Consider the following 26,734-nt stretch of genomic DNA (forward strand, 5'->3'; position numbering starts at 1 on the left):
TAATCTTACCTGGTTAATCTAAAAATGATTAGTCTTATGTTACATGAAGATCACTTCAAATTTACAGACCACACACACATACACACACACACACTTCTTGTTTTTTTTTTTTTTTGAGACAGGGTCTCACTCTGTCCCCCAGGCTGGAGTGCAGTGGCATGATCTTGCGTCACTGCAACCTCCACCTCCCAGGTTCAAGTGATTCTCCTGCCTCAGGCTCCTGAGTAGCTGGGATTACAGGCACGTGCCATCACGCCTGGCTAATTTTTGCATTTTTAGTAGAGGCGGGGTTTCTCCATGTTGGTCAGGCTGGTCTCGAACTCCTGACCTCATGATCCACCCATCTCGGCCTCCCAAAGTGCTGGGATTACAGGTGTGAGCCACCGCGCCCGGCCCCGCTGCCTGTTTTTTTAATTAGTCAGGTGTGGCCACAAGCGGAGACAAAAAGAAACTCAAGAAAACTAAGTTTATTACACTCACAGGACCTGGTTCTTACAGTGGGCGGCATGCCATGCAGGGTGACAAGGGAAGCTCCAGGCTTTGGTCAGGTGGCCGAGGAAGAAGCAAGGGGAGATATGAAGTCATGGTCTAAATTGAGTTTCTGAGGGAAGGCAAGGCAGGGCAGGGTAAAGCATTTAGGGTTGGCTGGTTGGCATAATGTGGTGAGTTCTAAGCTGTAGAGGTGGTCCCTAGTGTTCTGGTACCTTCCCAGGAATAATTAAGGGAGAGGAATATTGCCTCCTGGGGTGTAAGAGCCAGATGCAGGAGGTCTGCTCTGGATTGGGTAGTTTGGATATCTAAATATATACAGATTGAGTACTCCTAATCTAAAAATTCAAACCCCAAAATGCTACTAAATAGGAAGTTTTTTGTGTGCCAAAATGAAGCTCAAAGACAATGCTGTTGGAGAATTTTGGATTTTGATTTTCAGATGAGGGATGCTGAATATGTAAGTAAAAAGTAAATATTCCAACATCCCCCAAAATCTGAACTCTGAAGCTACTCTGCTCCTAAGCATTTCAGATAAGGATACTGAACCTGTACATATGTGTAGATACATAGAGAGAGAACCATCATGTTCCAAGCCCCATTCTAGGTCCTGGGAACCCAGCACTGACCCCAGAATCCTGCTCTCCTGGAGGCCACATTCTAGAAGGAGAAAGAAAATAGACAATCGGGTAAGACAAACTCAAGTAGTGATGAGGACTTTGAAAACAGAAAGGTAGACTGAGGAGCTGGAGAGGGCGCCTTTGCATAGAAACAAACCTGCATGGAGTGGGAGCTCCATCCAGAAGCCGACGGCCCTACGAGAGCAGGCAGCGGGGCAAAGTTCTCAGATGGAACACGCTTGGGATAGTTGCTAAATAGCAGAGCAGCCAGGGAGGACATAAAGAGGATGAGATGGCCAGGGCCAGACTATGCAGGGTTATGTAGACCCAGAGAGAGTTTTTGAACTTGCTCTAAGTGTTAAGGGAAGACGCTGTAGGATTAAGGGCAAAGGATGGCACGAGCCTCCATACTGCATGGCCACAGGGGGCGCCATTACACACACCACAGCAGGAACCAGTCCCCCTGGAGCTGGCCTTCTTGGTGGCTCTGCAACCCCAACCCTCTCGCCTATGGCCGACATTGCTAATCTCTCACAAGCCCTGCTCCTCCAGCATGGGGCTGTCACATCCTTCTCCCCACAGGACCCCAGACAAGCCAGCTGACTCCTCAGAGCTGACCTGTGAGATGCCAGGTACCCCTCCTCATTTCCCTCACCCTTTGCTGAGACAAAGATCTCTCGGAGTTTGCTTAATAGAGAACTAGGGACACATAGTTGGAGCAGACCTGGTCAGTTCTTTATTGGGAAGGGGATGCAGTCTGTAATTCGGCAAATCTGTGATCCCAGGAAGATGTCAAGCTCAAGGCTCAGCTGGCTTGTTGTGAGCTCGTAGCTGCCGTGGAAAAAGCCACGGGTATGGCAACTTCTCCAGCGCCAATAGAACTGGATGATGCGGACAGCGTTGAGCAAACGACAGTAACGCTGGCGGACACGCCACATGCGGACCCAGGACTGCAGCGTGACTGCTGCCCATAGCTGCCGTGCACAGAGCTCCAGCGCCGCCCGTCTCCTCTTCGCCTGCAGCCTTGCCAGCACCTGCCTCCACCAGCACTGAATGATCAAAGCTCTGAGGGTCGCGTGCAGTAGTGTGCGTCGCACCAGCGTGCCCCGCCACCAGGCCTGGATCTTTGTGGAGGCCAGTTCAATGTCACCAGGTGGCTTCTTTAGTGGGGAGGGGTGCAATGGAAAGGAAGGACAATCAGGAAACATTATCACACGTCAGTCAGCCCCAGGGTGTGAGAGGAAGGGGCCTTGATCCTCTATGAGGAATGGCCCCTTCCTCTAAAGTTCATGAATGGGACAAGAGCTGGACCTAGGAGACCTGATAAGTGTCCACCCTCTGCTACCCACAGGTTAATGGACATGGTCACCTCACCTTGACCTCTGAGTCTCAATGTCCCCAACTGCAAAATGGAGGTACACTGCCTTGGCTACCTCACTTGAATTTCCATTGACTTTGTCAGCCAGTCTAGAGCAAGGACACTGTGTTCAAGAGGTTAAAGTGTTACCATGTTCCACCTGGGCTGGACCACCTACCTGACATCCATGACCCTTCCCTTCAGATCCTCCCACCAGCTGGCGTCCTTTGCTGGTCCTGCCCTCTTCTCCCCAACTCCAGCTCAAATCCACAACCTGATCTCTCCCTCTGTCACGTCATAGTATTAAAACTTTCCCCATTCCACACAGTTTGGGATCTTTCTCATTTATTTCTCACTTTGACCTCTTTTGGCTTTCATACCTTAAACTTCAGTTACCATACACACACATACACACATTTGCACACAGACATGCACACACACACAAATTTTAGACTTAGATTGATTTCCCTTTATTTGGCCATGCATTATCCAAACAGTGCTCATCACTCTTGAACTTTGCATGATCTTGTCCCCACATTTCAGGGTTTATCTGCCCTGAAACCAAATCTCCATATCTCAGTCACCCACCTTTTTCAGGCTGTCAAGGGAATGGGAGAAGAAGATATCTCAGGATGAGTCAATTGCTGATCATCCCTGCTCTGTGTATGGCAATTATTTGTCCTGGTTGCTTGGGATATTTTTAGTTATGATGCTTATTCCTGAGAAATAATAGCACCACCTTCCACAAATGTATCCTGGTTTGGGCTATAAATTCCATGATCATCCCAAGCTATGGGCCACAGAGAAGATAACCATCACTGCTGGGTGATGAGGGTCAGAGAAGTTGCATGTCAGGGGGTCTCTCCCAAAATTAAGGGCTTGCTGTGACCTACCTTTGTTTGCGGTGGAAGAAGATGTTCTTGTGTCTTATTCCTTTCCTTCTTCAGTTTCTGTTTCATCAATATGTTTTCTTCATCATCATTCATTACACTGTTTTTCAACTGTCCAGGCTTCTGCAATCAAGTTAAAGAGGGGAGGTGTGGGTAGGTCGCTCTTTGTGGAACTCAGTGCCAAGTCCACCAAATCTTCAATCTCCTATCTTACCCAGAGACCCTAGACACAGGGCTTGCATCTTGATTAACTGTGGGAATTCACCTTCCCCTGCCTGCAACTTTGGGTGAACTGGCTGTCTTTCACACCACAGCGAATGCCCATGATTTGGAGGTAGTTGGTTCAACCTCCTCAGATCTGCAGTCCCCTAAATTGCCCATGGTTAGGGGCTAGATGACTCCATCATGCTTCTGTGTACTCCTCTAGCCACATATGTGACAGGAAGAGTGGAGGAGGGGAGAATGATACTGATATAAGGGCACCTATGACTCTGGTTACACAGTCTGGTTGATAAAAACATAAAATTGAGGCAACTTAAATCTCCATCAATAGAAAATTCAATCACATGAATTTCAAATCGGTCAAACAATAGAGCCAAATAAGAATGACAAAGAATGAGTTTGCAGCAAAATTCTTAATCAGGTGCTTCAGAAAAGAAAGTTTATATATGGCTAAGAAGCACACAAAAAGATGCTCAACATCATTAGTCATGGGGAAAATAATAACGGGAACCCAAATGAGATACCCTTAGGCATCCTAGAGAATGGCTGAAAAATAAGGACAGTACTAAATATTGGCAGGGACACAGAATGGCTGGATCTCTTATAGACTGCTGGTGGAAAGGTGTAAAATAGTAGAACCACTTTTGAAAATGGTTTGGCACTTCCTAATGAAGTTCAACATGCATCTGCCCTATAATTCAGCAGTTCACTCCTAAAAGTTTGCAGATAAAAAATGAAAACACATGTCTACAAAATATATGTGCATAAATGTTCATAGCAGCTTTATTGAAATAAGTCAGAACTGGAAACTGCCCAAATGTCCACTAACAGGAGACTAGACAAAAAATTAGTGATATATTCATATAATATAATAATGCACAGTAATAAAAATAATTACATTCATAAAGAGTATACTATGTGTGCATCTCAGAAACATTAAGCTAAATGAAAGAAGCTAGATGTCTAGACGCCGTGGCTCGTGCCTGTAATCCCAGCATTTTGGGAGGCCGAGCAGGTGGATCACCTGAGGTCAGGAGTTCGAGACCAGCCTGACAAACATGGTGAAACCCCGTCTCTACTAAAAATACAAAAAATTAGCCTGGCGTGGTGGTGGGTGCCTGTAATCCCAGCTACTCAGGAGGCTGAGGCAGGAGAATCGCTTGAACCCAGGAGGCAGAGGTTGCAGTGAGCCGAGATTGTGCCATTGCACTCTAGCCTTGGCAACAGAGCAGGATTCCATCTCAAAAAGAAAGAAGCTAGACATAAAGGAGTACCTACAAGATGATTCCACTTATATAGAATTATAAAACAGACAAAGCTAATATACAGGTAAGATAAATAAGAATGGAGTTTACATTTAGTGTAGGGACACAAGGCATGTTGCTTGCAAACAGCACAAAGAAGGAGGAATGTGCTGTCTCTTGTTTTGGGTGGTGGTTTCTGGGGAATGTAGGATTGCAAAAATTCATTAAGCTGACCATTTAATGAAACCACAAAGAATAACTTTGTGCTGTCTGTACTGTAATGGAAGAGTACAAGTGAAACAAATGGAACTGAAGGATAATATGTTCCCTGTCATTTATAACACATGCATATAAATACCCATGATTTGGAGGTAGTGCATGTGTTATAAATGTTTTCTTGTAGTAGTTTCATCGTTTGAGGTCTTAGATTTAAGTTTTTAATCCATTTTGTTCTGAAATTAAAAGATGATATACCTAGAGATGGGTTTTGGTTTTTCTAACCATTCAATGTTATGTCTAACCATTCAACGTGTTGGGCACTGGCTTAGTCTTTTAGTTTAAAATTTCACACCATTTACCTCTGGGAAACTTTTTTGCATTAGTTTTTTAATAATTTCAATCCCTTAATTTTCTTAATTTTCTACTTTTAGAAATCCTATTAGTTAGCTCACAGCATGATCTTCTAATTTCCTAATAGTTTCTATGCTATCTTCCCTCTCTTTGTCTTTTTGTTCTACTTTCTGGAAGATTTTCTGTTTCTGAAAGGGTCTTTACCACCCTCTGAATAGTGTTTTCTTTTAGGGCACACTGCTCTTCCATCACTGATTTGTTATCATCTCTATGGGACTAACAATATTAGTTATAGTCATTAGTGCTTTTTTTTAAACAAAAACAAAAACATTTTCCCTTCTGTCCCCAATAACATTTAAGCCCCTTCCTTCTGTTTTAGATTTGGTCTTAATCTTTCATTTGAGAAGCTTTTTACCAATGTTAGTGATCCTTGGTTGGCTCTCCATGTATCAGATTGGGACACTAATAATTCAGTGGGAGGCTCCGTGTCCATGGGTGGGGCTTCTTATCTGGGGCTATTCAGTATAGGGTGCTGAGGCAGAGTGTTGGGTTTGGTGTCAGTGAGGGGCCCCAAACATCTGTATTCATTAGTTTATTTCTTTGTAGCTTGTGGCAGGTTGCGCTGGTGGCCCTATATTTCTATCTTTTGCTACGGAATTTTGTGATTTCTCCCTGTAAGGGGATGGGATATATCTTCCTGTGCCTTGGGTTTGGCTATGTGACTTGCTCTGGCCAATAGAATACTGTGGGAGGATGACATGCAAGTTCTGGGCTTGGCTTTCAGAGGTTTGCTCATTTACATTTGCCTCTTGCATTCTGCTATTACCAAGAGTAGAACATACCCAGGGAACCCCCCAGTAGGTGCAGGGTGGCAAACATGGAGCTGAGCTTCCCCAGTCAAGCCACGCTGGCTGCTTGCTTACTGTTGCTTGATGCTGAGTTTTACAGTTGTTGGTTAGGCTGCATTAGTGCAGCAATCATTGACTGAATCCCCAGAGCCAGATTCCCAGAGAAGAATCCCAGAACCTTAGGTCAGAGAGTAGGAGAACAAACCTCCCTGCAGGAAGCTAAGTTGGCACAGAGGGCTGAAGCCTTTCTATGCAGCCTGCACACTCTCCTGTGCTCTCTCTAGTTTTAGTATGGCCCTTCACCCCTGCCATTAGCTATGCTATGCCTGAATTCTGTTGACTCCAGATGCTCTCTGGTTCAACTTGTCCAGGAAATAAACTTGTGTTCTGCCAGAATGGGAAAGGAACTGTTGCCTGGCTGTATGCATGAAGAGGACAATGAGGCGGACCCAATAAATTCTTTTTTTTTTTTTGAGACGGAGTTTCACTCTTGTTGCCCAGGCTGGAGTGCAATGGCGTGATCTCGCCTCACTGCAACCTCTGCCGCCTGGATTTAAGTGATTCTCCTGCCTCAGCCTCCTGAGTAGCTGGGATTACAGTCATGCGCCACCACGCCCAGCTAATTTTGTATTTTTAGTAGAGATGGGGTTTCTCCATGTTGGTCAGGTTGGTCTCGAACTCCCGGCCTTAGGTGATCTGCCTATCTGCCTGCCTCAGCCTCCCAAAGTGCTGGGATTACAGGTATGAGCCACTGAGCCTGGCCACCCAACAAATTCTTAAGCAAATTTTTTTTTTTTTTGAGACGGGCTCTCACTCTGTTGCCCAGACTGGAGTGCGGTGGCGAGATCTCGGCTCACTGCAACCTCCTCCTACCAGGCTCAAACGAGTCTCCTGCCTCAGCCTTCTGAGTAGCTGGGATTACAGGCATGCACCACTGCTGCTGGCTATTTTTTTTTTTTAATATTTAGTAGAGATGGGGTTTCATCATGTTGGCCAGACTGGTCTTGAACTCCTGACCTCAAATGATCCATCTGCCTCGGCCTCCCAAAGTTCTGGGAATACAGGCATGAACCACGGCACCCAGACTTAAGGAAATGTTTATATCCCACCTTAGGTCTTACTACCTTGTGCCTCAATTTCACACTAATTGCTTTGTAACACATTTTAATGTCAGTGAGCATGTTTCAACTCCTTTTCTCTTTTTTCACAAATTGACTTAACTAATCGTGGACATTTGCTCTATGGTATTATTTTTTGCACTAATGTGTCAAGTTCCCATAAGTCATAAGAAGATTTCAATAGAATCAGCTTTAATTTTGTTAGTGGAATATGATTTTAATAGATTACCTTGGAGATAACTGACAGCCTTACACTATTGACAATTTTTTGAATGACTATAGCATAGCTCTCCATTTATTCAGGTTTCCTTTTATGTCCTTCTAAGCTGTGGGCAAACTGGAACCAGAAATGTCAAGAATACGCCCTTAAAGAGAAAGAGTATGAATTTCCCCTTCTTTTTTCCCTGCTGCTACATTGTCAATGTAATTATTGAATTTGTAGCACTCATTTTTGGATTATTGATGACCTTGGGAATGGAGGCAGTACATAGCAGAGTAACACGTTAGAAGGGGCCAAGACGTCTCAGCCTGTGGAGTGCCATACCAAGCCTGGACCACCTCTGCCAGACATACATGGGAAGGAGACACAATCGTCTCATTTAATGAAACCACTGTTTCTTTGATTATGCTAACATTCACAGTCACCTTCATCCAGATATAGCTATGCTCTACCCCAGTGGTTCTCAAAAGAGGGGGCCCCAGAATAGCAGCCACAGCATCACCTGGAAAATTGTTAGAAACACACATTCTGGGACCTTGATAACACTGAATGAGAAGTGCTAGGTGGGACCCAGTAATCTGCTTTACCAAGCCTTCCACAGGACTGTGGCGTGTGCTGAAAGTTGGGATGTGCTGCTCTTACTGTTTCTCTCTTAGTTCCCATACCTACAATAGGCTCTCTCCATGGGGAAATTGTCCACTTTCTTTAGGAGACAGAGATCAGAGGTTATCCTGGAAGTGAAGGCTACCACGCACTTGCTTTGTATAAGCAGAGGACAGGGCAAAAGAAGGGAAGGCCTTGACCAGCTCATCTATTCCTAATGGAGTTGTTTCATGAGTGGCTGATGAGTGCGCCTGGCTCCCTGCTGCTGACTTGTTGAATTAGGCAAAGTGTAAAATCCCAAATAAGGTTCATGGGTAACTAACTCATGTTCCATTCACCCTCTAGCCATTCTGATTCTGGGTGTGAGCTGATTTATCCATTAAACCACAGAAGCTTCCCTTTCACTACTCTCCTCAGTATCAGAGGCATGTTATGGTCTTCTGTTTGTATTAGTTGAGAGATAATTCCATGTTTACTGTCAAGAACTCCCTAGGTATACTCTCTGTTGAGATTCTGATTCAAAAACCAGTGTTTGAAAACCACTTCCTCAAAAGTTGCTCACATAAAATTAAACTCTCCTTTAGGTGTTTAATAATCTGTTAAGGTGCCCTACTCTTTTGCTATCTGTCTTGGCAAACTGAGTTGAATGAAAACCGGGGTTTCTTGACTCACCGACCAAAGATTTCCTATAGTAGAGCTCATAATAGCTCAGGCATGGCTGTGTTAAAAGACAAATTTAGGACAAATTGTATTTAAAGTTCTAATTGGCTTTCTTTTGTGATTTCAGAATTGGGCACTACCTCATTCTATAAAATAGAAGAGTGTTAAGATGAGCTGAGCAGAGGTGTTGGCTTTATAGGCAGAAAAGGGCTGAAAACAGCAGAAACAGGAAACAAAATGGGGATAGTTGTTTGAAAGTTACTTTCCTTATTGGGTTAAAACAGAGGGAACTTCTTTATCATGCTCACTTAGGTAAACTTGTTTCCTTCTGATTGATTGCTGTAAATCTGGATTTTTTTGAAAACTGGCCCATTTCAGATTTCAGTCTGATTTCATAGCACCTAGTATGAGTGACTCCATTCTAGTTTGGGCTAATGTGCTGGGACCTAGTGCAGGAGGCTAGTCCAAAGCAATGGCCTCGTTGTTTAGCAATTTCCCCTTTTGTTCAGACTCTTGCCTACCTGAGAGTCTGACTAAAACTTAGGGCATCAGTGCTACTCTCAGGAGCCATCACTTTGGGTTTTTGGTCTCAACATGTCATTCATAGGTTAATGTGTCCTTGTTTTCATGGTTTCCTTGAGTTTTCATCATTCCAGATGGAGAGAGACCATTTAGCATTTGGCAGATGGCTGCATGTGAACATTTAAGACCTTTTGAGAGAGTGCAGCACACCAGGGACAGTACTATTATGACTATCAGGAGGATAATACCAAGTGTTTGGAGTATGCTCCTCATCCAGGCTTCCCATGAGTCAACCCAACTAAAATTTAGTAGATAAAGAATAAGCCAGACCAGAAACCTACTACTTTTAACAAAGAAGCCTTCTCTTTAATGTTGTTTTGCAACTGAGTCTAACAGTTAATGTGCAACAAGAAGTGTTAGCAACTGCACAGTTACCTCTTTGATCAGCCAGTAGGTAGCCATTCCATAATCTAGAATCCCATGACCATGCAAAATTAAAACAGGGAGTGAGAACAGGTGATTCTAGAAGTATGACTCTATAAAAAGGACCACCAGTACAGTCTGAACAGTCGTGGTAGGAATGCCTCTAAAGTTAGCCACTGTGTGGACTAAAGGATCTCTTAGGTCATGTAAAGATTTGGGTTTGGCATAACAGATCTAAACTCAGCCAAATTATCCACAGAAGCTACTGATTGTGAAATTCTAATGACAGCAACATTCTGTCATGTGAAAGAGGTAAGCATAAGCAAGGAAAACATGAAAGGGATGAGTCTCATGATGGGCTGTCTTGTTCTGACTTCTTGAGAAAAGCTGCCCATAGCATGAAGTCATCAACTTATTCTGCTTTGCAGTTTGAATGTCTCTGGGTATAACACTGGGTGTTTCAATGACCTGTCTGAGTGGTCCACACATCAGGCATGAGGCTTGTCCAAGTTGTCCATCCTCAGCTTACAGGACTTCATGAGCAAAGCAGTTTCTGCCCTTAGTTGAAGAGTGTATTAGTCCATTCTTACACTGCTATAGAGAACTACCTGTGACTGGGTAATTTATGAGGAAAAGAGGTTTAAGTGACTCACAGTTCCACAGGCTCTACAGAAGGCATGGCTGGGGAGGCCTCAAGAAACTTACAATCATTGCGGAAGGATGAAGTGTAAGCAAGCACCTCTTCACATGACAGCCAGACAGAGAGCAAAGGGGGAAACACAACACACTTTTAAACAACCAGATTGCATGATAACTCATTCACTCTCATGAGAACAGCATGGGGAAAGCCTGCCTCCATGGTTCAATCACCTCCCACCAGGTCCCTCCACCAACACATGGGGATTACAATCCAACATGAGATTTAGGTGGGGGCACAGAGCCAAACCATATTATTCTTCCCCTAGGCCTTACCAAATCTCATGTCCTTCTCATATTTCAAAACACAATCTTGCCTTCCCAACATTCCCCCAAAGTCTTAACTCATTCCAGCATTAACTCAATAATCCACAGTCCAATGTTTCATCTGAGACAAGGTAAGTCCATTCTGCCTATAAGCCTGTAAAATCAAAAACAAGTTTGTTACTTCCAAGATAACAATGGAGGCACAGGCATTCAGTAAATGCTCCTGTTCCAAATGGGAGAAATTGGCAAAAACAAAGGGGTTACAGACCCTATAAAAGTCTGAAATCCAACTGGGCTGTCATTAAATCTTAAAGCTCCAAAATAATCATTTTTGACTCTATGTCTCTATCCAGGGCATGCTGATGCAAGGGATGGACTCCCAAGGCCTTGGGCAGCTGTGTTCCTGTGGCTCTGCAGGGTACATCTCCCTTTGGCTGCTTTCATGGCCTGACGTTGAGTGCCTGTGCCTTTTCCAGGTGAACAGTGAAAGCTGTCAGTGGATCTACCATTTTGGGGTCTGGAGGATGGTGGCCCTCTTCTCACAGCTCCACTAGGCAGTGCTCCAGTGGGGACTCTGTTTGGGGGCTCTGACCCCACATTTCCCCCCTACACTGCCCTAGTAGAAGTTCTCCATCAGAGCTCCACCCCTGCAGCAGACTTCTGCCAGGACATCCAGGCATTTCCATGCATCCTCTGAAATCCAGGCAGAGGCTCCAAAGCCTCAACTCTTGCCTTCTGCACACTCTCAGGCCCAACACCACATGGAAGCCATCAAGGCTTTGGGTATGCCCCATCTGAAGCCATGGCCTGAGCTGTACCTTGGTCCCTTTTAATGATGGCTGGAGCTGGAGTGGCTGGGATGCAGGGTACCATGTCCTGAGGCTACACAGACAAGCTGGACCCTGCGCCTTGCCAAAGAAACCATTTTTCCCTCCTAGGTCTCCAGGCCTGTGATGGGAAGGGCTGCCATGAGTGTTTGTGAAATGCCCTTGAGGCATTTTCCCCATTGTCTTGGCTATTATATTCAGCTCCTCTTATGTGAATTCTGCAGCCTTGAATTCCTCACCAGAAAAATGGGTTTTTCTTTTCTACCACATGGTCAGGCTACAAACTTTCCAACTTTTATGCTCTGCTTCCCTTTTAAATATAAGTTGCAATTTCAGACTGTCTCTTTCTTTATGCATATGAGCATAGACATTTAGAAACAGCCAGGTCACCTCTTGAATGCTTTGCTGCTTAGAAATTTCTTATGCCAGATACCCTAAATCATCGCTCTAAGAACTATGAAGTTCATAGTTCTTCAGATATCTAGGGCAGGGGTAAAATGCTGCCAGTCTCTTTGCTAAAGGATAGCAAAAATGAGCTTTACTCCAGTTCCCAATAAGTTCCTCATCTCCATCTGAGACCACCTCAGCCTGGACTTCACTGTCAATATCACTATCAGCATTTTGGTCCCAACCATTCAACAAGTCTCTAGGAAGTTCCAAACTTTCCCGCATCTTCCTGTCTTCTTCTGAGCCCTCCCAAACTGTTCCAACCTCTGCTTATTACTCAGTTCCAAAGCTGCTTCCACATTTTCAGGTATCTTTATAGCAGTACCCCACTCTTGGTACCAATCTTCTGTATTAGCCTGGTCTCACACTGCTATAAAGAACTACCAGAGACTGGCTAATTTATTTTTTTAAAAAAGAGGTTTAATTGACTCACAGTTCCACAGGCATAACAGGAAGCATAACTGAGAGGCCTCAGGAAACTTACAACCTTGGCAGAAAGCGAAGGGGAAGCAAGCACCTTCTTCACAAAACAGCAGGAGAGAGAGAGAGAGAGCAAGAGGGGAAGTGCCACATACTTTTAAACCATTAGGTTTTGTGAGAACTCTCTTACTAGCACAAAAACAGCATGGGGGAAATTCGCCCCCAGGATCCAATCACTTCCCATCAGGTTGCTCCCCCAACATTGGGAATTCCAATTCAAGGTGAGATTTGGGTGGGGATATAGAACCAAACCATATCAGCCAGCTTGACCACACATGATATTTGTCTTTCAAAATTTCGTTTTCACAAACCTTCTACAAATTTGTTATATCCATTTAGTTTGTCCTATACTCTTCCTATTTCTATTTGTGGAATAACTAGTCACTCACTTTAGGACAAAAATTACTGTCTTTTTTTCTTACCTCTTACCTTATAACTTCCTTTATAAGACATCTTATTTTCGTCACATACAGAATTGTTTCTTTTATTCTCTAGTTTTAGTTAGCACATATTAATTGGAATTTAAATCCTAGTATTCTTAATTTTTGATGAAAACTAATAAGCCTTGTGAACTGTTTTATATCAGCATTCTGTAGATGAGCAGCATTTTCATAATTTCTAGAGACACGTTTCCTTGTAATATAATTTTTCAGGTTTATTAACAGACCCAAATATATTTACCTTCTCTATACCACGTAAAAACTAGATGCCAAAGTATATAAACTTTAAATTTATGTTCAGTAATTAATGTTTTAATATTTTAACTTTCTTAGAAATGACTCAGCCATTAAATAAATATTTATTACTTAATTTAACATAACTTTTAGATTTCAAGTTACTAAAGATATTTTTGAAACTGTAAATTTTTATCCTGCTTACATTTACCTAATTCACTCCTAGCAATTGTTCAAATTGCTCATTAAACAAAGCTAGCCATTAAAGGAGTTCATGAAATGCCACCCCAAAATATGCTGCTTTGGTATACTGATTACTTCAAGCTGAAGGCACTTGAAAAACAGCAACATTCAAAAGGAGACTTTCTCTGAATTCCCCTTATCTGCCTAAAGACAGATCCTCCAAAAGGAACTCAATTATTTTCAATCCTCTCCCTGGGAAGATTAACTCCTATGACAGGAGTGGAGACTAGATGTCAACACCAAACTCAGACAAACTTTGTCACAAATCATCATCTATTCTTTTAAGGGCTCACTCGTCTTTAAAAAAATCATTTGCTCTGAAGATATCTCTCTTCTTTACCCTATGAACATTTTACCCATGTTATAAATAAACTTTCAGTGCCACAAAAGAAATAGCACTTGAGCATAAATTTTCTCAGCAAGGCAATTTACTTCTATAGAAGGGTGCATCTCACAGATGGAGCAATGGTGAGAGCACACCTGAACAAGGGGAGGGGAAGGGGTTCTTATTCCTGATGCAGGTAGCCCCTACTGCTGTGTCATTCCCCTGTTGGCTAGGGTTGGACTGCACAGTCTTAAGCTAATTCCAATGGACTATTTTAAAGAGAGCAGGGGTATGAGCTGGAGTGGCGAGGTGAGTAGTTTGATGGGGAGGACGCTTACAGAACAGGTGACTCAGGATGACTCAGGTCAGAGCAAGTGACCAGGGGTGACTCAGGATGGAGCAGGTGATAGAGGCTAGGAATGGGTTGTTTACTGAAACTAGGGGCAAGGAGATGAAGCAAACAAAGAAGCTAAACTTTAAAATGAAGAACAAAGAACAGAGGAGCTGAACATAGTGATACATTGGTTCTTTGGGGAGGATCTCAGAACTCATTGTACTTAACAATTTACAGGCTAAAACCTTTGAAGAGGAATTTATTATATCCTACACCTACTCCAGCATGGGGTTGAATCAAAGAATCTTTGCCCTATTGTCAATTCTTATCTTGATTTACCTATCTGGTCATTGCCCTAAGCATGTCAGATCAGATTTCTCGTTGTAATCTTTGACTTCTGGTTTTTAAATTTTTCCAAACTGGAATAAGTAGAGCACACTGAATTGGGGTTCTGTAATGTTAGGGGACCAGCAGAGAGTCCCTCTGGCCCATACAATCTCTGGTATATTAAACCTTCATTTTAACTTTATCAATGTTCATTTTATTTATTCCATTTTTAATAATCATTTAAAGTTTTTCTACCATGAACTTTCATTTTCATAGGGCTGACCCTTAGGTAAAACAAGGAAGAAAACTTACATACCAAAGTCACAAAACTTAGATCTCAAGTTTAAATACTGTTATTTGTCAAAACAAGGAATGGTATAGGTAGAAAGTTCAGTTAAGACAAGGCAGTCAGCAAACGTGAGGCTTGTTATGTAGATTTATGCCAAGGCTTTCTCTCATTACAAAAATTTTTAGTAATTTTCCTTTATAGGTATAAATTTTTACAAGAGTTTCATTTTTGCATTTAAAATTTTTATTTGTATAAATTTATGGAGTACAAGTATAATTTTACTACATACATAGATTGCATAGTGGTGATGTCAGGGCTTTTAGGCTATCCATCACCTGAATAATGTACATTATACCTATTAAGTAATTTGTATTATTATTTTTTTAATTTCATTATTTACATTTTTTTCTTTATTTCTTCAAAAAAAAAAATGAGATACATGTGCAGAACGTGCAGGTTTGTTACATAGGTATATGTGTGCCATACTGGTTTGCTGGACCTATTGACCCATCCTCTAAGTTCACTCCCCTCACACCCCCATCCTCAACAGGCCCTGGTGTGTGTTGTTTCTCTGTGTCCATGTGTTCTCTATGTTCAACTCCCACTTATAAGTGAGAACATGCTGTGTTTGGTTTTCTATTCCTGTGTTAGTTTCTATTCCTGTGTTAGTTCCTGAGGATGATGACTTCCAGCTATTAAGTAATTTTTCATCATACACCTCCTCCCACTCTCTCACTCTCTGTCTATCATTCTACACTCTACATCTATGTGTACCTTTTGTTTAGCTCTCACTTATAAGCAAGAACATGCAGTATTTGTCTTTCTGTTTCTGACTTGTTTTACTAACTCACCTCCAGTTCCATCCATGTTGCTACAAAAGACCTGATTTCATTCTTTTTTAGGGCTGAATAGTATTCTATTGCATATATAAACATGTTTTTTAATCCAATCATCTGTGGATAGACACTTAGGTTGATTCCCTATCTTTGCTATTGTGAATAGTGCTACAACAGAGATAGAGGAACAGGTATCTTTTTGATATTAATGATTTCTTTTTCTTTGAGTAGATACCAGTAGTGGGATTGCTGAATCATATGGTAGTTCTATTTTTCGTTCTTTGAGAAATCTCCATACTGTTTTCCATAGAGGTTGTGCTAATTTACATCCCCACCAACAGGGTGTTAAGAGTTCACTTTTCCCTGCATCCTCATCAACATTTGTTATTTTTATTTATATAATAGTCTTTCTGACATATGTAAGATGGTATCTCATTGTGGTTCTAATGTGCATTTGTCTGATGATTAGCGATATTGAGCATTTTTTCATATGCCTATTGGCCATTTGTATGTCATCTTTAAAAAAAAAGTCAGCTGGGCACGGTGGCTCATGCCTGTAATCCCAGCACTTTGGGAGGTGGAGACAGGCAGATCACGAGGTCAGGAGATCGAGGCCATCTTGGCTAATATGGTGAAACCCCGTCTCTATTAAAAATACAAAAAATTAGCCGGGCCTCGTGGCGGGTGCCTGTAGTCCCAGCTACTCGGGAGGCTGAGGCAGGAGAATGACATAAACCCAGGAGGTGGAGCTTGTAGTGAGCCGAGATTGCGCCACTGCACTCCAGCCTGGGCGACACAGCGAGACTCCGTCTCAAAAAAAAAAAGTCTATTCATGTCCTTTGCCCACTTTTTAATGGGATTATTTGGGTTGTTTGCTGTGAGTTATTGAGTTCCTTGTTTCAAAATAACTAGCTGGGCCAGGTATGGTGGCTGACACCTGTAATCCCAGCACTTTGGGAGGCTGAGGCAGGAGGATCACTTGAATCCAGGAGTTCAAGACTGGCTGGGCAACATAGTAAGATACCATTGCTACAAAAAATAAAAAAATTAGCTGTGCATGGTGGCGCACACCTATAGTCCCAGTGACTCATGAGGTGGATGTGAGAGGATCACTTGAGCCCAGGAGGTCAAGGCTGTGTAGTGAGCCATGATCATGCCACTGCACTCCAGCCTGGGTGACAGAGCAAGACCCTGTCTCTAAAAAAAATTTTTTTTTTTGAAATAAAAATAACCAACTCAATGCCAGGAAAGAATGCACTGGAGACTAATTTAGATAGCCAGCTTTTTAATTTAGCTTCTGTTTCTTAACTAGATTACTAAGTACAGGGCAAAGCCCACTAGTAATAGAGCAGACAAAGCATTTCTTCTCCTTCTCCTTCTCCTTGTCCTTCCCCTTCTCCTTCCTACTCCTCCTCCTCCTCCTCCTCCTACTTCTCCTTCTCCTCCTCCTCCTCCTCCCTTCTTCTCCTTCTTCCTTTTCTTCTTTTGAGACAGGGTCTCGCTCTGTCACCCAGGCTGGAGTGCAGTGGCACGATCTCAGCTCACTGCAACCTCCACCTCCAGGGCTCAAGCAATCCTCCCACCTCAGCCTCCTAAGCAGCTGGGACTACAGGCACACACCACCATGCCCAACTAATTTTTGTATTTTTTTTTTAGAGAGACAGGGTTTCACCATGTTGCCTAGACTGGCCTCAGACTCCTGGGTTCAAGTTAACTGCCCGCCTCAGCCTCCCAAAGTGTTGGGATTACAGGCGTGAGCCACTGTGCCCAGCCCAGACACAGCATTTTCTATGCCTGGACTCATCACAGATAACTATAAACTCAAGAATCTTGTCAGGGCATATTGGTGGTTAAAGAAGCATACATGGTGACCTGAGGGTTTAACTCTTATAAATATTTTTTTCTAGCTTTCTTTTCGTCTTTGAGGTGGGATGGTAACTAATTGAAAAGGTTAGCATATTCCAATTTTCTTATCAATTAGTTACTTAAGCTTTTCCTTTTCCTTTGGTAAGGAGTCTTTTAAAAAAGGCAATTAAAAAAATCGTTTTGGAAGCTTCTGCACATAATTAAAATAGACATCCCTGGTGGGCCTAATTTGGGAGCCCTTATTTTTAAATGCACTTCTTAGATGAACAGTCTTGTTTATCTAGAACATTCTACAAATGGCCATTATAATTCCAAATTATTTTTAATAAGATTTCATTGTTTCTGTAAGTATAATCATGCATCGTTTAATGATGGGAATACATTCTAAACCATCACTAGGTGATTTCCTCATTGTGCGAACACCATACTACTTACACAAACCTATAGCCTACACCTATGCTGTGGGATACAACTTATATCCCCTAGGCTACAAACCTATATAGCCTGTTACCATACTGAATACTGTAGGCAATTATAACACAATGATAGGTGTTTGTGTATCTAAACATAGAAAAGGTACAGTAAAAATATGGTATAAAAGATTTTAAATGGTAGACCTGTATAGGGCACTAACCATAAATGGAGATTGCAGGACTCAAAGTTGTTCTAGGTCAGTGAGTTAGTGAGTGGTGAGTGAATGTGAAGGCCTAAGACATTATCATATACTGCTATAGATGACGTTAACACTGTACATGTGGGCTAGACTGAATTTATTTTAAAATTTTCTTTATTCAATAATAAATTGACCTTAGCTTAATGTAACATTTTTACTTTAAAAACATATTAATTTTTTAAACTTTTTGACCCATAATAACACAGCTTAGAACATAAACATACTATATAGCTGTACAAAAATATATTCTTTATATACTTATCCTATTAGCTTTTTTCTATTAAAATTTTTTTTTGTACTTTTAAAACTTTTTTGCTGAATATTAGGGAACAAACATACATTAGCCTAGGCCTACACAAGTTCAGGATCATCCATATCACTATCTTCCACCTCCACATCTTGTCCTTCTGGAACATCTTTAGGTAAAAAACATGCATGGAGCTGTCATCTCCTAAGATTACAATGCCTTCTTTTGGAAGGACCTGCCCGAAGGACCTCCTGAGGCTGTTCTACAGTTAATTTTTTTCTAATAAGTACGAGTACACTATAAAATAATGATAAAAGGTATAGTAAAGGTTGGCACAGTGGCTTACGCCTATAATCCCAGCACTTTAGGAGGCTGAGTTGGGTGGATGGCTTGAGCTCAGGAGTTTGAGAGCAGCCTGGACAACATGGCAAAACCTCATCTCATCTCTACAAAAAATACAAAAATTAGCTGGGTGTGGCAGTGCACACATGTAGTCCCAGCTACTTGGGGGACTGAGGCAGGAGGATTACTTGAGCCTGGAAGTTCAAGGCTGCAGGGAGCCATGATCATGCCCCTATATTTCAGCCTGGGTGACAGAATAAGACCCTGTCTCAAAAAAAAAAAAAAAAGTAAATACATAAACCAGTCATATAGTTGTTTATTGTCATTATCAAGTATTATGTACTGTTCATAACTATATATGCTATACTTTTATACAATTGGCAGTGCAACAGGTTTACACCAGCATCAACACAAACACATGAGCCATACATTGTGCTATGATGTAACAATGGCTACATCACCAGGCAATAGGAATTTTCAGCTCCATTTTAATTTTAAGGGACTGCAATGATATCTGCAGTCCATCATTGACCAAAATATTAGGTAACACATGGCTGATATGCAGCTTCTGGAGCCACAGTACTTTTTTTTTTTTTTTTTTGAGACGGAGTCTTGCTCTGTCTCCCAGGCTGGAGTGCAGTGGCGCGATCTCGGCTCACTACGAGCTCCGCCTCCTGGGTTCACGCCATTCTCCTGCCTCAGCCTCCCCAGTAGCTGGGACTACAGGTGCCCGCCACCACACCCGGCTAATTTTTTATATTTTTAGTAGAGACGGGGTTTCACCGTGTTAGCCAGGATGGTCTTGATCTCCTGACCTCGTAATCCGCCCGCCTCGGCCTCCCAAAGTGCTGGGATTACAGGCGTGAGCCACCGCACCCGGCCTGGAGCCACAATACTTTTAAATGTAAAAGGCAGGCAGAGCCAAAAGGTGGAGTAATCAGTTCTTTAGAAGTTAAGGATCTCATTTTTACATGAAATCTTGGGTCTCAGAGCCAAAATAAAAGTCTAAGAGGTGAACACCAAGGGGTTGGGTCATGAGATGTTTCTAAAGTGTTCCTCATTGCACAGAAATTTTCTTGAGGCTGGTGCATGACCAAGTGTCAAAATAACACATTTCATGACTCAGCTTATTCTTTTTCTGGAGGCTTTTTAGCTGTTGGGGCCCACTTACCAACTTTTAGATGCCTGACTCATGCTCACCAGTCAAGTTGTGCTTTGGGTCTGAGATCCCCGTAACCAACTTCCCTTACTTTAGCAGGCAAGAAAAAAAATAAACAGGAGAAAACCCAAATCTTTGCAAATTCTGAAAGCCAGAGTTATATTCCTCATGCAGTAACAGCCACTTACTGCAACCACCTTCAATTATCTCTAAAATCCCAGGGAGGTCATGTGCCCTCTCATGGCACCAACTAACCCTTGACATCCCATGGTCATGCACTCTCTCCCAGCACAAAGCAACACTGAATTAAAAGCAAAAAACAAAAGAAAAGAAAAAAAAAAACACAGGGGTTGGGACTCACTGCAAAGACAGCAGAGTCAGAACCGAAGAGGAACTTTACTTAAAATCCTTGGGGCTCCATGAGGAAGACAGGGGACCTCAGAAAGCTTCAGTGGTGCCTCCCCTGTGTTCCTCAGGCATCTCAGGGTCATCAGAAGTCCCCTCTCAGTCCCTTCAGAGGTTGCCAGAAACCATCAAAAGACAAAATTACAACAAACTTAAATATGTAATTGGCTTTTATTTGCGATTCTAGAATCAGGCAACACTTTTCTTTATGAAAAAAATGAGCGTTCCCATGAGCTGAGAAAAGGGCATTGGTGCCCATCAATGATAGACTGGATAAAGATAATGTGGTACATACACACCATAAAATACTATGCAGCCATAAGAAGAAATGAGATCATGTTCTTTGCAGGGACATGGATGGAGCTGGAAGCCATTGTCCTCAGCAAACTAACGCAGGAACAGAAAACCAAACACCACACATTCTCACTTACAAGTGGGAGCTGAACAATGAGAACACATGGACACAGGGAAGGGAACAACACACATTGGGGGCTGTGGGGAAGGGCGGTGGGGAGAGAGAGCATCAGGATAAATAGCTAATCGATGCGGGGCTTAATACCTAGGTGATGGGTTGATAGGTGCAACAAACTACCACAGTACATGTTTACCTATGTAACAAACCTGCACATCCTGCACAGGTGTCTCAGAACTTAAAATAAAATTAATTTTTTAAAAAAGATGAAGAGCTTAGGACTGGCCAGTTTGAATAATCTGTTGAGTTCTAAATGATAGAGGTGGTCCATAGTTGCCTGTTACCTGCTTGGGGATAACTAAGGCAGGAGAATGTTGCCTCCTGGAATGTAAGGGCCAGAGTCAGGAGGTCTGGCTCTGGATTGGGTAGTTTGCACATCTATTTAGATCTATGTACAATTTGAATAACCCTAAATCTGAAAATTCAAACCTCAAATGCTGCAAAATCCAAAGTTCATTGAGTGCTGACATGAAGTTCAAAGGATGTGCTCATTGGAGCATTTTGAGTTCAGATTTTCAGATTAGGGATGCTGCATCAGTACATACAATGCAAATATTCCCAAATCCCCCAAAATCAAAAATCAGCAACACTTCGAACCCAAGCATTTCAGATAAGAGATGCTTGACCTGTCCGTATACATATAAACAGAGAATCACTGTGTGCCAGGCCCTGTTCTAGGTCCTGGACACAGCTCTGATCCCAGAGTCCTACTCTCCTGGAGGCCACACTCTAGAGGGGAAAAGAAAATAAGCTAATAATCAGGTAACACAACCTCAGGTAGTGTTGAGGACTTTGAAAACAGGAAGGCAGACTGAGGAGCTGGAGAGGGCGCCTTTGCACAGAGACAAACCTGCATGGAGTGGGAGCTCCATCCAGAAGCCGACGGCCCTAGGAGAGCAGGCAGCAGGGCAAAGTTCTCAGATGGAACATGCTTGGGATAGTTGCTAAATAGCAGAGCAGCCAGGGAGGACATAAAGAGGATGAGATGGCCAGAGCCAGACTATGCAGGGTTATGTAGACCCAGAGAGAGTTTTTGAACTTGCTCTAAGTGTTAAGGGAAGACGCTGTAGGATTAAGAGCAAAGGATGGCACGAGCCTCCATACTGCATGGCCACAGGGGGCGCCATTACACACACCACAGCAGGAACCAGTCCCCCTGGAGCTGGCCTTCTTGGTGGCTCTGCAACCCCAACCCTCTCGCCTATGGCCGACATTGCTAATCTCTCACAAGCCCTGCTCCTCCAGCATGGGGCTGTGACATCCTTCTCCCCACAGGACCCCAGACAAGCCGGCTGACTCCTCAGAGCTGACCTGTGAGATGCCAGGTACCTGTCCTCATTTCCCTGACCCTTTGCTGAGACAAAGATCTCTCGGAGTTTGCTTAATAGAGAACTAGGGACACATAGTTGGAGCAGACCTGGTCAGTTCTTTATTGGGAAGGGGATGCAGTCTGTAATTCGGCAAATCTGTGATCCCAGGAAGATGTCAAGCTCAAGGCTCAGCTGGCTTGTTGTGAGCTCGTAGCTGCCATGGAAAAAGCGATGGGTATGGCAACTTCTCCAGCGCCAATAGAACTGGATGATGTGGACAGCATTGAACAAACGACAGTAACGCTGGCGGACATGCCACATGCGGACCCAGGACTGCAGCCTGACTGCTGCCCATAGCTGCCGCGCGCAGAGCTCCAGCGCTACCCGCTGCCTCTTCGCCTGCAGCCTTGCCAGCACCTGCCTCCACCAGCACTGAATGATCAAAGCTCTGAGGGTCGCGTGCAGTAGTGTGCATCGCACCAGTGTGCCCCACCACCAGGACTGGATCTTTTTTGCTGCCAGTACCTTGTCAGTGGGGGGCTTCATTTGGAGAAGGAGGAGAGGTTGCAAGAAAAGAAAGAAAAGTCAGGACGTTTTCCTCACAAACATCAGCCCCAGCAGGTGAGAGGAAGCGGCCGGGTACTCTACAATGGCCCTTTCCTGTCAAGTTCAGGAGCACTGGGCAGGGCAACACCTAACCCAGGAGACCAGATTGTACCACCTCTGCCACCCACAGGCCAATGGACATGGCCACCTCACCTTCACCTCTGAATCTCAATGTTCCCATCTGTAAAATGGGGGTACGCCTGTCCTAGCTACCTTGCCCAGGTTTTTGCAAAACTTGTTGGCCAGTCTAGAGCAAGGACACTGTGATGTAGGGTCAAAGTGTTAACACATTTCACCTAGGCCTGACCATCTCCTGAGACCCATGACCCATCCCTTCAGACCTCTCCCACCTGCCAGAGAAGTACGTCCTTTGCTGGCCCTGCCCTCTTATTTCTAATTCCAAGTGAAATCCACAACCTGCTCTTTCCTGCTGTCACGTCATAGTAGTCAAAGTTTCCCTGCTCCACACAGTTTGGAGTCTTTTTCATCTACTTCTTACTTTCACTTCTTTTAACACACTTTTTCTTGTTAAAACTTCTTTTAACTTCAGCTTACCTACACATAAGTGGACTCATGTGCACACTCCCCCACATCCCACCCAATTCAAGACTTGTGTTTCCCTTTACATGGCCATGCATTCCCCAAACACAGCCCTCACCATGCCATGCTCCAATGTTGCATGTCTGCTTTCCACTTTTCAGGGTTTCTCTTTCCTACATCCAAGTCTCCATGCTTCAGTCACCCACCTTTCCCAGACTTGTAAGGAAATGGGAGAAGATAGCCCAGGATGAGTCAATCTCTATTTATTGCAGCTTTGAATACAACAACTATGTCCTTGTTGGCCTGGGATATTCTTGGTTTATGGTGGTTGTTCCTGAGTAAGGATTAATAGCAACACCTTTCACTCACAAATGTTTCCTAGTTTGGACAAGAAACTCCATAATTAACCAATTCTATGAGCCACAGAGAAGACAACCACCACTACTGGGTGGCATGGGTCAGAGATGTTGCGGGTGCAGGGTCTCTTCCAACCTTGAGGGCCTACTCTGACTTACCTTTGGTTTTGGAGGAGGAGGTATTTTCTCCCGCTCCATTTGTCTCAACAGTGTGGTTTCATCATCTTCCCTTATGCTTTGGCGAACATGGCCATCCTTCTGTAATCAGATTTTAAAGAGGAGAAGTGTGGGTAGGTAGTTCTTTGTAGAAGTCAGGGCACGCTCCCTCACTGTGACTGAATCCCCTGTGTCTGTCCTGCCTGCAGGATACCCAGTTTTCAGCCAAATTCACCACATCCTTAACCTCTTGGCTTTCCCAGAGACCCAGACACAGGGCTTGCATCCTGATTAACTGTGGGAATTCACCTCCCCCTGCCTGCATCTTTGAATGGATTGGTTGTCTCTTACAAAACATTGAATGCCCATGACTTGCACGTAGTTGGTTCAACCCCTTCAAGTCTGCAATCCCCTTTAGTGCCCATGATTAAAGGCTAGAGGTCTCCATTATACTCAGGTCTGTACTTCTCTAGCCACCACTGTGGCAGGAAGTGTGAAGGAAGAGAGAGTGTGATGATGTCATAAGGGCATCTATGACTCTGGCATCAGAATGGCTTCCAACCGCTGAGTCTTTTCCAGTGAATATGTGGAACTCTTGTCCATTCTTTTTTGCAGATGTGGCCACAATTTGACTACAAAAGCAAGCCACTGGAAATACTGGCTAATTAGCACTAAGAGGTATATAGTTAGTGCTTTCAATCTAGTTGATAAAAACAAAAATGGAGACAACCTAAACCTCCATCAAATACAAAATTCAGTCACATGGATTTCAGTTCAATGAAACAATTGAGCCATATAAGCATAAGAAAGAATGAATTAGCAGCAAAATTCTCAAACAGATGCTTCAGAAGAGGAGATTTAGGAATGGCTAAGAAGCACATGAAAATATGCCCAATATCAATAGTCATGAGGGAAATAAAAACGAGAACCAAAATGAGATACCCCTAGACACCCTAAGAGAATGGCTAACATAAGAAATCTGACAGTACTAAATCCTGGCAGAGATTCAGAATGGGTAGATCTCTTATACACTGCTGATAAAAAGGTGTGAAACCGCAGAACCACTTTGGAAAATGGTTTGGCACTTCCTAATGAAGTTCAACATGCACCCGCCCTATAACTCAGTAGTTTCAGTCCTAAAATTTGCAAATGAAAAATGAAAACAAATTGTACAAAGACATGTGTATGGATATTCATAGCAGCTTTATTCAAATAGATCAGAACTGGAAACAACCCAAATGTCCACCAACAGGTGACTAGACAAAAATTTCGTGATATATTAGTATAATGAAGTAATAGTAACAAAAATGAATATATTCATACACAGAATAACATAGATGACTCTCAGAAACTTGATGCTAAATGAAAGAAGCTAGACTACCTACAGGTTCTTCCATTTATATAAAATTCTAAAACAAGTAAAACTAACAGGTAAAATGAACCACAGTAGAAAATGAATCAGATGAATTCCTAGATATAGGGGTTTTGCCTGCAAACAGCACATGGAAAAAAGGGGAATGTGCTATATCTTGTTTTTGGTGATGGTTACTAAGGAATATGGAATTGTGAGAATTCATCAAACCAAGCACTTAATGAAACCACAGAAAAGAACTTTGTTCTCTCTGTACTGATATGGAGTACAAGTGAAACAAATTAAGTTGATGGACAAATACTTATAAGCATATCATAAAAGTACTATGAAAATGAGGGAATTAGGAAGACATACACAACCAAAATTTATCAATGATTATCTTTGATGAGGCTAGTAGAATTGGAGGGACAGGGCATACTCCCTCACTGTGGCTGAATCCCCTGTGTCTGTCCTGTCTGCAGGGCACCCGGTTGTCAGCCTCCTGGGAGAGCAGGGCACACACTGAGGATACCTTTGAGGCCCGAGCTAAGGTACAAATGTCTTGCCTGTTCTCCTGTCACAGTCAGAAGATGAGTCAGCACAGCCACTGCAGAAGCCGGCACCATCTCTGCCTGATCCCGACCACTGAAAAGCCACCTGGTGCCGCAGGTCAATGCTCAGCAGAAGGTCCTCTGGCCACGGCCTGAGGGCTCAGCATCAGACCCTGGTCCCTCTCAGAGTTTCTGCCCAGGGGTCACTAAAGAGTACATTTGAAATGTTTAGGATGAGTACTGGGGAGGCTGCAGTGGGGCCCTGGGGGGAATGTAGGGAAGAGGAGGAGGCCAGTTAAGGCTGGGGGTGGATATCAGGGTGAAGATAGGACGAGGGGCATGGAAAAGACAGGCGCTAGGTGGAGCGCAGGGTAAGTGGTGAGAAGAACTTGTGGGACCGGGAAGGTGCAGAAAGCACCTTTTTGATGAAGCGATTGGAGAATATCCACAGGACAAGATTTGCATCTCTGAGAGTCTTTCTTTGGATCATGACCCAGTGATTTTTTTTTTTTTTTTTTACTGTATTGTTTGTTTTCAATTTCTTCAAGCAGAAACTTAAAATGTATATTGATCAGCTTTTCTAGTTACCTTCAACAAAAGGACCATTCTAGCTCCTTAGCACATCATTACTAGAAGCAGGAGTCCCTCCATGCTGTATCCTTACCCACTCCTTTATTTTCAAATTCCCATCTCCTTCTGTGCACAAAATACATGTGTTTCTCTTTTGATCCAGCAAGAAAGTCTCTGTATTTTGATAGACACTACTACACATTCACGGTTATTTTCATTTCTAATATGCTTTGACTTATTGCCATATTGCTTCATAATTTCCAGCTGTCAGTTTTTTTTTTTCATTTTCACTTTCATTGTCTTTTGTTGAATTGGTAGGGAATTGTTTGGATTTTTATTCTTTTTTCGCTATAGAAGTTGAGGCAGACTGCACTTGCCTAGCCAGTATCCATTTTCCTCATTTTCCTAACTAATGGAACCATGAATATTTGGAGTAGCAATATCTCCAGCCTGGTAGCACCTCCAGGGATTTGTCATGCAGAATTCCAGGCACAACCACCTTACAAAGCAAGACATGCAAGAGTAGGCATGGCTCCCATCAGTGATGGCAGAAAGTTGTTCTCTCACTGCTTTGGGAAGAGGAGGAGGGGGCTACTCCT

The 26,734-nt window shown here is 43.1% G+C and overlaps 1 protein-coding gene across 4 annotated transcripts; it reads right to left on the bottom strand.

Moving 5' to 3' along the window:
• Nucleotides 1-1,822: 1,822 nt before the first annotated feature.
• On the bottom strand, nucleotides 1,823-24,196 carry LOC100443355 (IQ domain-containing protein F5). 4 transcript variants are annotated; one of them, XM_054550647.2, is made up of 4 exons: nucleotides 24,015-24,196; nucleotides 23,667-23,765; nucleotides 3,360-3,479; nucleotides 1,823-2,269 (listed from the first exon to the last, which is right to left on the bottom strand). In XM_054550647.2, exons 1-4 carry the CDS (start codon nucleotides 24,030-24,032, stop codon nucleotides 1,838-1,840), a joined length of 669 nt encoding a protein of 222 aa, XP_054406622.2. In that variant the 5' UTR covers nucleotides 24,033-24,196; the 3' UTR covers nucleotides 1,823-1,837. The 4 variants fall into 4 exon arrangements, with proteins under 4 accessions (XP_054406622.2, XP_054406624.2, XP_054406623.2 ...); XM_054550649.2 differs by lacking the exon at nucleotides 24,015-24,196 and adding an exon at nucleotides 10,759-10,903; XM_054550648.2 differs by lacking the exons at nucleotides 23,667-23,765; nucleotides 24,015-24,196 and adding an exon at nucleotides 3,622-3,714 and having other exon boundaries at nucleotides 3,360-3,551.
• Nucleotides 24,197-26,734: the final 2,538 nt, after the last annotated feature.

This window comes from Pongo abelii, chromosome 2 (genome assembly GCF_028885655.2).
Source record: "Pongo abelii isolate AG06213 chromosome 2, NHGRI_mPonAbe1-v2.0_pri, whole genome shotgun sequence".
Lineage (NCBI taxonomy): Eukaryota > Metazoa > Chordata > Mammalia > Primates > Hominidae > Pongo > Pongo abelii.

What these genes read in the sequence shown, in the direction of transcription:
- LOC100443355 (XM_054550647.2), bottom strand. An exon ending in CTCCTCCTCCAAAACCAAAG is followed by an intron (nt 3,480 to 23,666) that starts GTAAGTCAGAGT and finishes ACTTGATTGCAG; the next exon opens with AAGCCTGGACAGTTGAAAAA. An exon ending in TTCTTCCACCGCAAACAAAG is followed by an intron (nt 2,270 to 3,359) that starts GTAGGTCACAGC and finishes TCCCCACTAAAG; the next exon opens with AAGCCACCTGGTGACATTGA.